Genomic DNA, 14,105 nt, shown 5'->3' with positions numbered 1-14,105 from the left:
GTTTATCTTAGTATAGTTTTTAGCGCTTGTTATCATTGGTGGATTTGTTTATTGGTTTGGGTGTTCTCTTCTCTTTCCTGTTATTACTTTTTAATTTTTTTAATTTTAATAATATTTTTAAAGATTCTTTTATTTTAATAACTTTCTTTTATTTTATTTTATTGCTCTCCTTTTTTCCTCCCTTCTCTTCAGAGCCATGTGGCTGACAGGGTCTTGATGCTCCGGCCAGCTGACAGGCCTGAGCCCCTGAGGTGGGAGAGCGGAGTTCAGGACATCAGACCATCAGAGACCTCCTGGACACACCTAACATCAACTGGCGAGAGCTCTCCCAGAGATCCCTGTCTCAATGTTTAGACCCAGCTCCACCCAATGGGCAGCAAGCTCTAGTGCTGGACACCCCATGCCAAACAACTGGCAAGACAGGAACACAACCCCCCCATTAGGAGGGAGGCTCCCTAAATCATACCAAGTGCACAGACAAGCAAAAGCTAAGAGAATTCAGCACCACCAAACAAGCTTTACAACAAATGCAAAAGGAACTTCTCTAGGCAGGAAACAAAAGAGAAGAAAAAGACCTACAATAAAAAACCCAAAACAATTAAGAAAATGGTAACAGAAACATACATATCAATAATTACCTTAAATGTAAATGGATTAAATGCTCCAACCAAAAGACATAGACTGGCTGAATGGATACAAAAACAAGACCCATATATATGCTGTCTACAAGAGACCCACTTCAGACGTAGCGACACATAGAGACTGAAAGTGAGGGGATGGAAAAAGATATTCCATGCAAATAAAAATCAAAAGAAAGCTGGAGTAGCAATTCTCATATCAGACAAAATAGACTTTAAAATAAAGACTATTAGAAGAGACAAAGAAGGACACTACATAATGATCAAGGGATCAATCCAAGAAGAAGACAGAACAATTGTAAATTTTACGCACCCAACGTAGGAGCACCTCAATACATAAGGCAAATGCTAACAGCCATAAAAGGGGAAACTGACAGTAACACATTCATAGTAGGGGACTTCAACGCCCCACTTTCACCAATAGACAGATCATCCAAAATGAAAATAAATAAGCACAAGCTTTAAATGATACATTAAACAAGATGGACTTCATTGATATTTATAGGACATTCCATCCAAAAACAACAGAATACACTTTCTTCTCAAGTGCTCATGGCACATTTTCCAAGATAGGTCATATCTTGGGTCACAAAATCAATTCTTGGTAAATTTAAGAAAATTGAAATCGTATCAAGTATATTTTCCGACCACAACGCTATGAGACTAGATATCAATTACATGGAAAAAACTGTAAAAAATACAAACACATGGAAGCTAAACAATACACTACTAAATAACCAAGAGATCACTGAAAAAATCAAAGAGGAAATCAAAAAATACCTAAAAACAAATGACGGTGAAAACACAATGACTGAAAACCTATGGGATGCAGCAAAAGCACTTCTAAGAGGGAAGTTTATAGCAATACAGTCCTACCTCAAGAAATAAGAAAAATCTCAATTAGAGTAAGAAGAACAAAAAAAAAAACCCAAAGTTAGCAGAAGGAAAGAAATCATAAAAATCAGATCAGAAATAAATGAAAAAGAAATGAAGGACACAACAGCAAAGATCAATAAAACTTAAAGCTGGGGCTTCCCTGGTGGCACAGTGGTTGAGAGTCCACCTGCCAATGCAGGGGACATGGGTTCGTGCCCCGGTCCAGGAGGATCCCATATGCCGCGGAGTGGCTGGGCCCGTGAGCCATGGCTGCTGAGCCTGCACGTCCGGAGCCTGTGCTCCGCAACAGGAGAGGCCACAACAGTGAGAGGCCCGCATACAGCAAAAGCAAAAAAAAAAAAAAAAAAAAGCCACTTAAAGCTGGTTCTTTGAGAAGATAAACAAAATTGATAAACCATTAGCCAGAGTCATCAAGAAAAAAGGGAAAACACTCAAATCAACAGAAATAGAAATGAAAAAGGAGAAGTAACAACTGACCCTGCAGAAATACAAAGGATCATGAGAGATTACTACAAGCAACTATATGCCAATAAAGTGGACAACCTGGAAGAAATGGACAAATTCTTAGAAAAGCACAACCTTCCAAAACTGAACCAGGAAGAAATAGAAAATATAAACAGACCAATCACAAGCACTGAAATTGAAACTGTGATTAAAACTCTTCCAACAAACAAAAGCCCAGGACCAGATGGCTTCACAGGCGAATTCTATCAAACATTTACAGAAGAGCTAACACCTATCTTTCTCAAACTCTTCCAAAATATAGCAGAGGGAGGAACACTCCCAAACTCATTCTATGAGGCCACCATCACCCTGATACCAAAACCAGACAAAGATGTCAAGAAAAAGGAAAACTACAGGCCAATATCACTGATGAATATAGATGCAAAAATCCTCAACAAAATGCTAGTAAACAGAATCCAACGGAACACTAAAAGGATCATACACCATGAGCAAGTGGGGTTTATCCCAGGAATGCAAGGATTCTTCAATATATGCAAATCAATCAATGTGATACATCATATTAACAAACTGAAGGATAAAAACCATATGATCATCTCAATAGATGCAGAAAAAGCTTTTGACAAAATTCAACACCCATTTATGATAAAAACCCTCCAGAAAGTAGGCATAGAGGGAACTTACCTCAACATAATAAAGGCCATATATGACAAACCCACAGCCAACATCATTCTCAATGGTGAAAAAGTGAAATCATTTCCACTAAGATCAGGAAAAAGACAAGGCTTCCCACTCTCACCACTGTTATTCAAAATAGTTTTGGAAGTTTTAGCCACAGAAATCAGAGAAGAAGAATAAAAGGAATCCAAATCGGAAAAGAAGTAAAACTGTCACTGTTTGCAGATGACGTGATACTATACATAGTGAATCCTAAAGATGCCACCAGAAAACTACTAGAGCTAATCAATGAATTTGGTAAAGTTGCGGGATACAAAATTAATGCACAGAAATCTCTTGCATTCCTCCTATACACTAACAACGAAAGACCAGAAAGAGAAATTAAGGAAACACTCCCATTCACCATTGCAACAAAAAGAAAAAAATACGTAGGAAGAAACCTACCTAAGGAGACAAAAGACCTATATGCAGAAAACTATAAGACACTGATGAAAGAAATTAAAGATGATACAAACAGAGAGATATACCATGTTCCTGGATTGGAATAATCAATATGGTGAAAATGACTATACTACCCAAAGCAATCTACAGATTCAATGCAATCTCTATCAAACCACCAATGGCACTTTTCACAGAACTAGAAAAACAATTTCACAATTTGTATGGAAACACAAAAGACCCCAACTAGCCAAAGCAATCTTGAGAACGAAAAACGGAGCTGGAGGAATCAGGCTCCTTGACTTCAGACTATACTACAAAGCTACAGTAATCAAGACAGTATGGTACTGGCACAAAAATAGAAATATATATCAATGGAACAGGATAGAAAGCACAGAGATAAACCCCCACACATATGGTCACCTTGTCTTTGATAAAGGAGACAAGAATGTACAATGGAGAAAAGACAGTCTCTTCAATAAGTGGTGCTGGGAAAACTAGACAGCTACATATAAAAGAATGAAATTAGAACATTCCCTAAAACCATACACACAAAGAAAAATAAACTCAAAATAGATTAAAGACCTAAATGTAAGGCCAGACACTATAAAACTTAGAGGAAAACATAGGCAGAACATTCTATGACATAAATCACAGCAAGATCCTTTTTGACGCACCTCCTAGAGAAATAAAAACAAAAATAAACAAATGGGACCTAATGAAACTTAAAAGCTTTTGCACAGCAAAGGAAACCATAAACAAGATGAAAAGACAACCCTCAGAATGGGAGAAAATATTTGCAAACGAAGCAACTGAGAAGGATTAATCTCCAAAATATACAAGCAGCTCATGCAGCTCAATATCAAAAAAACAAACAACCCAATCCAATAATGGGCAGAAGACCTAAACAGACATTTCTCCAAAGAAGATACACAGATTGCCAACAAACAGATGAAAGGATGCTCAACATCACTAATCATTAGAGAAATGCAAATCAAAACTACAATGAGGTATCACCTCACACCAGTCAGAGTGGCCATCATCAAAAAAATCCACAAACAATAAATGCTAGGGAGGGTGTGGTAAAAAGGGAACCCTCTCACACTGTTGGTGGGAATGTAAATTGATACAGCCACTATGGAGAACAGTATGGAGGTTCCTTAAAAAACTAAAAATAGAACTACCAAACGACCCAGCTATCTCACTACTGGGCATATACCCTGAGAAAACCATAATTCACAAAGAGTCATGTACCACAATGTTCACTTCAGCACTATTTACAATAGCCAGGACATGGAAGCAACTTAAGTGTCCATCAACAGATGAATGGATAAAGAATATGTGGCACAGGGCTTCCCTGGTGGCGCAGTGGTTGAGAGTCCGCCTGCCGATGCAGGGGACACAGGTTCGTGCCCCGGTCCGGGAAGATCCCACATGCCGCAGAGCGGCTGGGCCTGTGAGCCATGGCCGCTGAGCCTGCGCGTCTGGAGCCTGTGCTCCGCAATGGGAGAGGCCACAACAGTGAGAGGCCCGCGTACCGCAAAAAAAAAAAAAAAAGAATATGTGGCACATATATACAAGGGAATATTACTCAGCCATAAAAAGAAACAAAATCGAGTTTTTTGTAGTGACGTGGATGGACCTAGAGTCTGTCATGCAGAGTGAAGCAAGGCAGAAAGACAAAAACAAATACTGTAGGCTAACACATATATATGGAATCTAAAGAAAAACAAAAAAAAAACAGTTCTGATGAACCTAGGGGCAGGACAGGAATAAAGACACCGATTTAGAGAACAGACTTGAGGACACAGTGAGGGGGAAGGGTAAGCTGGGACAAAGTGAGAGAGTGGCATGGACATATATACACTACCAAATGTAAAATAGATAGCTAGTGGGAAGCAGCTGCACAGCACAGGGAGATCAGCTCGGTGCTTTGTGACCACCTAGAGGGGTGGGATAGAGATGCAAGGGGGAGGGGATATGGGGATATACGTGTACATACAGCTGATTCACTTTGTTATATGGCAGAAACTAACACAACATTGTAAAGCAACTATACTCCAATAAAGATGTTAGGAAAAAAAACCAAGACACAAAAAGGACAAATATTATATGATTCCACTTAAATTAGGTACCTGTAATAGGCAAATTCATAGAGATAGTAGGTAGAGTAGAGATTAACAGGGCCTGGGAGAAGAGGAATGGGGAGTTGCTTTATGGGTAGAGAATTTTTGCTTGAGATGATGAAAAAGTTCTGGAAATAGCCAGTGGTGATAGCTACACAATGTTGTAAATGTACTTAATGTCACTGCATTTTTACTTATAAAGTGATTAAAATATGTATATTTTATCACAATTTTTTTAATGTTAATAAGAGGTCTAAGAAAGAATTTTTTTTTTGGACAAAGCAATTATTCTTGCAAGAAATTGTCCTAAGGAAAATACAAGGAGGTATGTAAAGATTTAGTCACAAGGATGTTTTGTTAAGAGTAGTTTTACAAAACAAAACGAGACAACATAAAACAAAAATAAAGAATACAATTTTCTTTTTTTGGCCACAACACGTGGCTTGTGGGATCTTAGTTCTCCAACCAGGGATTGAACCCGGGCCCTCAGCAGTGAAAGTGTGGAGTCCTGACCACTGGACAACCAGGGAATTCACAAGAATACAATTTTAATGTCCCCAAACAAGCCATTGATGAAACATACTATGATGTATAACAGAGTGCCATAGAGAAATTTAGGAAAGAACTATGTTCTTTTTAAGAACACTTAATTACATGGAAAGACTAAGAGGAAATACTGAAAAATGTTAGTGGTGGTTATTTCTGGGTAGTGGGATTATAGATGATTTTTCTTTTCTTTTATGTAATTTTTATGTTCTAAATTTATTACAATAAATATGCACTTCTAATAAACTAAAAAAAAAGTCAGCAAAAGTAATACACAATGTAAAAAATTTAAAAACGGAAACCTCAATTAAAGAGTTGGGAGACCAGAAGGGGGCGCTCTTGTACCCTGCAACTACAGCAGAGACCAACAGGCAGAAAAAAGACTCTTCTTTCCTGGCAAGGCCAATGAAAAGCCATGGACTCTTAGTTTACTATAGCCCTTCCAACTTCCTTTTCTTCTCTATAAAAGTGTTCTCCTCCCCTTGCCATTGGGGGACTTGCCCATGGCTCGCCATGGTTGTAGACCCCAAATTGCAATTCTCTGCTCATCCTGAATAAATCCATCTTTGCTGAAGAAATATCTGGTGGTCTATTTGTTTCAGGTCAACAATGATATTACTAAAATAAAGGGAAAAAATCACATGATTATCTCGATAGACACAGAAAAATTACTTAACAAAATCCACCACCCTTTCATGATAAAAACACTCAACAAACTAGCAATATAAGGGAACTTCCTCAACATGATAAAAAGAATCTATAAAACGCCCACAGTTAACCTCATACTTAATGATGAAAGACTGATTGCTTCCCCTTAAGGTAAATAACAAGACAAGAATATGCATTCTCACCACTTCTCTTCAACACTGTACTGAAGGTTATAGTCAGGTCAATCAGGCAATAAAAAGAGGAAAAAAAGGCATCCAGGTTGGAATGGAAGAAGTAAAAAATATCACTATTCAGATTCCATGATCTTGTATATAGAAAATTCTAAATAAGGAATCCACAAAAAATATCTACTAGAACTAATAAGCTTAGCAAGATTGCAGGATACAAGATCAATATATACAAAAATCAATTGTATTTCTATATACTGGCATTGAGCAATCCAAAAATAAAATCAAGAAAACAATTCTGTTTACTGTAATGTCAAAAAGAATAAAAAACTCAGAAATAAAATTAACAAAGGAAGTAAAGTCTTGCACATAGGGAACTATGAAACAACCTTGAATGAAATTTTAAAAGAATTAAATAAATGGAAAAGAAAAACATCCTGTGTTCAGGTATTAGAAGATTTAATATTGTTAATATACAATATCCCCCAAGTTGATCTACAGATTCAATGCAATGACTAAGAAAATTCCAGCTGGATTTTTCTTCTTTATCCAGAAATTGACAACAGATCCTAAAATTCATATGGAAATGCAAGAGACCTAAAAAGTCAAAACAATTTTGGAAAAAAAAAGTTAAAGGACTCACAGTTCCCAATTTCAAAACTTACTACACAGCTGTAGTAAAAAAGACAGGGTGATACTGGCATGAGAACAGAAACATAAGTCAATAGAATAGAATTGTGAGTCAAGAAATAAACCCTAGGGCTTCCCTGGTGGTGCAGTGGTTGAGAGTTTGCCTGCTAATGCAGGGGACACGGGTTCGAGCCCTGGTCTGGGAGGATCCCACATGCCGCAGAGCAACTAGGCCCATGAGCCACAACTACTGAGCCTGCACGTCTGGAGCCTGTGCTCCGCAACAAGAGAGGCCGCGACAGTGAGAGGCCCGCACACCGCGATGAAGAGTGGCCCCCGCTCGCCGCAACTAGAGAAAGCCCTGGCACAGAAACGAAGACCAACACAGCAAAAATTAATTAATTAATTAATAAACTCCTACCCCCAACATCTTCTAAAAAAAAAAGAAAAGAAAAAGAAATAAACCCTAACATTTATAGTCAAGTGATTTTCAGCAAGGGTGCCAAGACAATTCAATGAGTCAAAAACTGCTTTTTTTTCAACAAATGGCACTGGGACAACTGGCTATCCACAAGTAAAAGAATGAAGCTGAACCTTTTCCATACACCACACACAAAAACTAAGACAAAATGGTCAAGAAACCTAAATTTAAGCATTAAAACTATAAAACCCTTAGAAGAAAACATAGGACTAAATCTTCTTGACCTTGGATTAGGCACTGGCTTCATATATATGACATCAAAAGCACACACAACAAACGAAAAACATACAAAAACAAATATTAAAACTTTTGTGCTTCAAAGAACACCATCAAGAAAGTGAAAAAACTGGGCTTCCCTGGTGGCGCAGTGGTTGACAGTCTGCCTGCCGATGCAGGGAACATGGGTTCGTGCCCCGGTCCGGGAAGATCCCACATGCCGCGGAGCGGCTAGGCCCGTGAGCCATGGCCACTGAGCCTGCGGGTCCGGAGCCTGTGCTCCGCAACGGGAGAGGCCACAGCAGTGAGAGGCCCGCGTACCGCAAAAAAAAAAAAAAGTAAAAAAACAATCCACAGAACAGGAGAAAAATTTTGCAAATACTATATCTGATAAAGGATTAGTATCCAAAATATATAAAGAACCATTACAACTCAACAGTAACAAGATAAATAATCCAATTTTTAAAATGGGCAAAGGATTTGAATAGACATTTCTCCTAAGAAGATACACAAATGGCCAATAAGCATGTTAGGGAAATGCAAATCAAAACCACAACAAGATACCACTTCACATTCACTAGGATGGCTATAATCAAAAAGAGAGATAATAACAAGTGTCACCGAGGATGTGGAGAAATTGGAACCATCACACACATTGCTGGTGGGAATGTAAAATGGTACGGTCTCTTTTTAAAATAGTTTGGCATTGCCCCAAAATGTTAAAGTTACATAAAGTTACCACATAACTCAGCAATTCCACTTCTAGCTAAATACCCAAAAGAATGAAAAAACACATCCACACAAAAAATTGTACACGAATATCCATGGCAACATTATTCACAATAGCAAAAATGTGGAAACAACCCAAAATGCCTACCAACTGTTGAACAAAATGTTGTATATCCATACCATGGACTATTATTCAGCCACAGCAAGGAATGAAGTATTGTACTAATACATGCTACAACATGGGTGGACCTTGAAAACAATATGCTAAATGAAATCAGGCAGACACAAAAGACCACATATTGTATCACTCCATTTAGATAAAATATCCATAATAGGCAAATCCATAGAAACAGAAAAGTAGATTAGTGATTGCCTAGGGTTGGGAGTAGGGAAAAATGGGGAGTAACTACTAATGGATGTGGGGCTTCCTTCTGGGGTGATGAAAGTGTTATGGAGGTTAAGACTGTGATGATGGTTGCATGGCTTTGTGAATATACTAAAAAACACTAATGGGTGAAGTTTCTGGTATGTGAATTCTATCTCTAGATAGATGAAAGGAAAAAGGAATGAAAAAAGGAAAGGAAGGAAGAAAAGAAGGAAGAAGATAGATCAGATAGATGGAAGGAAGGGAGGGAAGGATGGAAGAAGAAAAGATAAACAAAGCCAGTCAGCCAGCCATGAGTCAGTATGGCTCACCTGAGTTTTTGGTTAAAAGCAACAAAACCTGCTTATCATATTAAATTCAAACTTCTCCCAAGCTTGAAAGATTCACCATGATCTTGCCTCACACAAACTTATTTACTTCTTGATTCCAGCACGAACCTAGCCAGTCTGATCTCCATGGCAGGCTTATTTTCACCTGAATGGTATTGCTTATAGTGTTACCTAACTCTGAATAACGTTCCTCTGGCCCTCCATGTTTCTAATTTTGCTTTCATTTTTTAGAAGTCAAAAATCAAGTGTTGCCTACTTTGAAGCTGCCTTTAAACTACCACATATAGATAACATTATAGGCTGAGTGTAAGCTCTTTGAGAAAAGAAGCATTATGCTTCTTTATTACCTTTCAGAGATCCTAAAACATGCTAAATACTGGTCATTCAGATGATCCACTCACTTAAATTGCTTTTCAAAAATACCTCTCTATTGATAAGTTTCAATGGATAGGTAGGACTGATATGTAATCATTATGGGTACTCAACCCCATCATAAATGAATGTGTGGCTGCGAGTGCTAGCTATCCACCATAACCCAATCTCCCCTTCTTCCATAGTATCTGGATGTACATGTGCTCAACCACGCTACATTTTGCAGACTTCTTTATGAATAGGTGTGGCCATGAGACCAAGATCCTCCAATGAAATGTGGGTGAAGTGATGTATGCAACTTCCAGGCCTGGCCAATATAATTTCTCATAATTGTTTCTCCATGCTCTCTCCCCTCTTCCTGTGAGTAGTAATGGCAATGAAAGAGCACCTTGGAAGCCATGTTTTGAAGATGACAGAGCCTGTTGTCAGCTTAAATCCCTGAATAATCACATGGAGGAGAGCTACCTACTGACTTGAATATTTGCTCTCCTCTGTTTATTCCTTTAAGTAAACTTCTATTGTGTTTGAGATTATTTATGTTAGCAGTCTGGCATACCCTTTAGTGTCCTAAAGGATTTTTTTCAGTGATTCCCCCACTGCCTACAAAGTAACATTCAAACTCCTGACCTATCCCAATCTACCTTTTTGATTTTTTCCCTCAATTACCTCACTTCATTCACTCTACAATTCCACTAAACAGAACATGGTCCTACATATATTCCACATTTACCTCTGTGTTTGGTTACACTGATCCCTTCACCTACAAATGGTATTTCATTCCATCTCCATACATCTAAAATTCACCAATTTCAAGACCTAAAAATGCCACTTCTTCCATGCAGCCTCCTCTGTTCCTCCAACTTATCCCTATTATAAATCCTGGTGAGACTTAATATTTCTCTAATAAATTGTCTCATTTGTTTTTCTTTTGCCAATGAATATGCTTTTTTGTTTTTAAATTTTTTATTTATTTTTGGCTGCATTGGGTCTTTGTTGCTGCACACGCGCTTTCTCTAGTTGCAGCAAGCGGAGGCTACTCTTGAGGTGCGCGGGCTTCTCACTGCAGTGGCTTCTCTTGTTGCGGAGTATGGGCTCTAGGTGCGTGGGCTTCAGTAGTTGTGGTGTGTGGGCTCAGCAGTTGCGGCGTGTGGGCTCTAGAGTGCAGGCTCAGTAGTTGTGGCACACAGGCTTAGCTGCTCCATGGCATGTGGGATCTTCCCAGACCAGGGATTGAACCAGTGTCCCCTGCACTAGCAGGTAGATTCACAACTACTACACCACCAGGGAAGTCCTTGAATATGTTTTAATACCTACCAGTCCATATATTTTTAAGGGCAGGATTATTATCTGATTCAGCTTTATATAGTCTTGAGCACCTAGCACAGTATCTTTTACAGAGCAGGAATTCAGTAAATATTTGTTAAATTAAAAGAAAAATGAATTACTGGAATATCAATTCTAAGTATTCCCACTATCATTCTTGCATTAATAATATCCACTATCAATCTCAGCCCAATCTCTGTCCTTATTAGTAGAGTTGGATTTGATGTGATTTTATCATTTGGAACACGATAACAGTTGAGCTCATAATGAAATCATACCTGGCAGTATCCAATTTTGGGATTCCTGAATGCATAAGCAGTGAGTACCCGCCTCAGAGCAGATATGCCAGTGTCACTCTGAAAGGCTGGATGCTCAGGCAGGGAGCGACGCAAATCACGTTCAATTTCTTCAGTAGCCAAGTTGCAGGTCCCTAAAGACTGCTCAACCACTTCAGCATAATAGCCAGGATTAGCAGCCATGTCATTAACAGCACCTGTACAGATGATCACATTAACATACAAAAGAAGAGGAACATAACAAAGCTACTACTTGCCTATATACATGAAGAACTGGATTACTTTTAAATTAAGCTTTATGCTCAAGTGTTATCTGAGTACAAACAAGTAAAAGGAAGAGCTTCCCACTAGAATCTATAACATCAGGACAGGAATCTTATCCAAAAGAATAACATTTTCATGAACTGTCTTTTCCCTTTAACTTCCTTCTGACACTAGAGATTCCCACCCTGTCTCTTGCAGTTAGCTATTGCCTAATAAACTAATCTGCTCAGACAATGGATGTATGGATATATAGGTAAGTACACATAACTACCGTACTCTCTGTGACTAGTCTGAACTCATGATAAGACTTAGTCCTAGCCATCTTTGTAATTATTTTTATTTAGCTTAGTACATAACTCCTAGAAGGGGCATAGATAATGTCTGTTAAATGAATAAAGTGAATAAATGTAATACCTGAAAAAAGCATCCAGAGCTCTCCTCTTAAGGTCTCTGGAATCCCTCTTACAACCAGATCTTGAGTCTTTTTGGTCCGAAACATGCTAACACCACGCCCACATTCTGTAAACAGGATGTTCCAGGACTGTTCCTTCATCTTTTCTTTCAACTATAACAAAAAAATCAAAGCAACTAAACATGGTGAGAAATTAACTTAATTTGAAATTAAGTTTCAAATAACTCAATAACTCTCTTCACCATGAAACAATACCTATGGAAAACAAGAACACAGAAAGTCAAAATCAGTATTCACAGATGGGCTAAACCCTGCACCACTGTCATCACAAAAATCTTTAAAATCCATGTGAGCATAACAGGTTTAATTTACTATTTTAGTTCTTCTCATATTAAAATGGTAAAACCATGACACCTAGGAGGTAAAGCTTTGAACCATCATTCTCACCAATCACCCCAATTAGGATTGACTGTTAGAAATCTATGCAAATAAAGCCCAAGGTTCAACTTTCATCTTAATTCTTGATAACAGTCCTATTTTGTAATGGAACCAAACATGTCACACAGTAGCACCTGCTAGAAAACCTCTTCAAGCCCAAAAAGAAGAGTTTTCAGTCTGATCTAAGATTTTTATTTTTGATCAACTGTTTCAATCCATAGATTTAAATATTTTGTTTTCCTACCATTTTGGAATTAAGAGTCTCCAAATTCTGAGGGTGAAATACTGTCATTAAGGCTTCAGTGTTCACAGTTTTGCTGCATTCTCTCTGACATATCAAAGATTGTACCTCAATATCATCAGATGGGTCTACAGACTCAGAACTAATAGGAACCTGAAAAAGAAAGAATATAATTGTCCCAAATGTGTGCCTAAAAGTTTCCGCAAAAAGAAAATGTGCTAATGTTTTATCTGTCATTTACAAACCACAATTTATATACATAATAAATATTAAAGCAATGTCTCAGAAGAACATTGTTTTTCCACCAAAATTAGAGATGTCAACAAACTAATGTCCAGAACATCAAGCTCATGACCTTAGTGAGTGAATTCCCCTACTTGGGCAATAAAATACAGGAAAAACATTAAAAAAAACAGGTCAGAACATTGGAAATTAACCAAAGGCACAGAATGAACTGAAAAGTATCGATTCAAAAAAAAACTAATGAACCTCAGTAAGAACACCAGTCTGTGAAGTTTTAACTTGAGGTTATTCCCATCCTCCCTCCCTTCCAAGCTCAGAGGTATGGTAGCCATGAAAGCCAGCATTATCACACCAATGGATCTTTTGAAACTTTATTAAAAGCCCCATCCCCAGAACACAGTCAATATTTTCACCAAACTAGCAGCTACCTGGAAAATCTCCATTCCTAGGGTGTTGTTATCATTTGATTTGACTCAGAGCTCAGCTCTATGTAAAAAGTCCTTTCCCCCGGGCATTCCAAGAAAACCATAGCAATCTTCTGATAATATCACAGCTGCCTAAGGCTGTGATTTCAATTTGGGGCAAACAAGAACCTGGCTAAAAATGTAAAAGGAAGACCTTGAAAATCAGATGGCCATAGGGGAACTTTGAAAGGTTCCAACATATTCTTGGGGATCTGAAAGTATGCATGAGTATACAAGACTGTGAACCTACCCAGGAAAGAAATGGGACAGGAGAAGGCCCCAGTCATTCAACTCTGGAAATAAGAAATGAAAACTAAGGCTGATTTATAAACTTCCTAAAGTATGAAGTATACCTTCACACAAAGATCCTCTTGGCAAAAGGTGGAGAACTTACTGGTTCAAGGCATTTAAGGAAATCTTCTGGCCCATCATCGACTGACCACTGATTTAGACTGACTCAGGGGGTGATCTGAGGAAGCCATGCTTAAAAATACAAACAAGAACTAAAAAACAAAGGCAACCAACAAAAAAAAAATGTCCCAGAAGGGGCTTACTTCTTAGATTTTTTTAAACTAGGAATGGAAAGCAGCTATTATATATATACATTCAAAGAACTAAAGGAAACTGTTTAAAAAAATAAAGGACCAAGTTTAAAAGTGGG

At 38.1% G+C, this 14,105-nt stretch overlaps 1 protein-coding gene across 3 annotated transcripts in view; it reads right to left on the bottom strand.

Moving 5' to 3' along the window:
• TBC1D8B (TBC1 domain family member 8B) overlaps positions 1–14,105 on the bottom strand; it is an 83,796-nt gene that overhangs the window by 24,756 nt on the left and 44,935 nt on the right. For all 3 annotated transcript variants that reach the window (XM_082864627.1, XM_082864628.1, XM_082864626.1), the window contains exons 8-10: positions 12,741–12,890; positions 12,061–12,211; positions 11,365–11,579 (exon numbers count right to left, since the gene is read on the bottom strand). In XM_082864627.1, coding sequence (XP_082720753.1) covers positions 11,365–11,579; positions 12,061–12,211; positions 12,741–12,890 — 516 coding nt within the window. The remainder of the gene's footprint in view (positions 1–11,364; positions 11,580–12,060; positions 12,212–12,740; positions 12,891–14,105) is intronic.

Source organism: Leucopleurus acutus, assembly GCF_964270905.1.
Source record: "Leucopleurus acutus genome assembly, chromosome: X".
In the NCBI taxonomy this organism is placed as follows: domain Eukaryota; kingdom Metazoa; phylum Chordata; class Mammalia; order Artiodactyla; family Delphinidae; genus Leucopleurus; species Leucopleurus acutus.
Note: the sequence above shows the minus strand (reverse complement) of the source record. Positions and strands in the feature narration are given on the sequence as shown.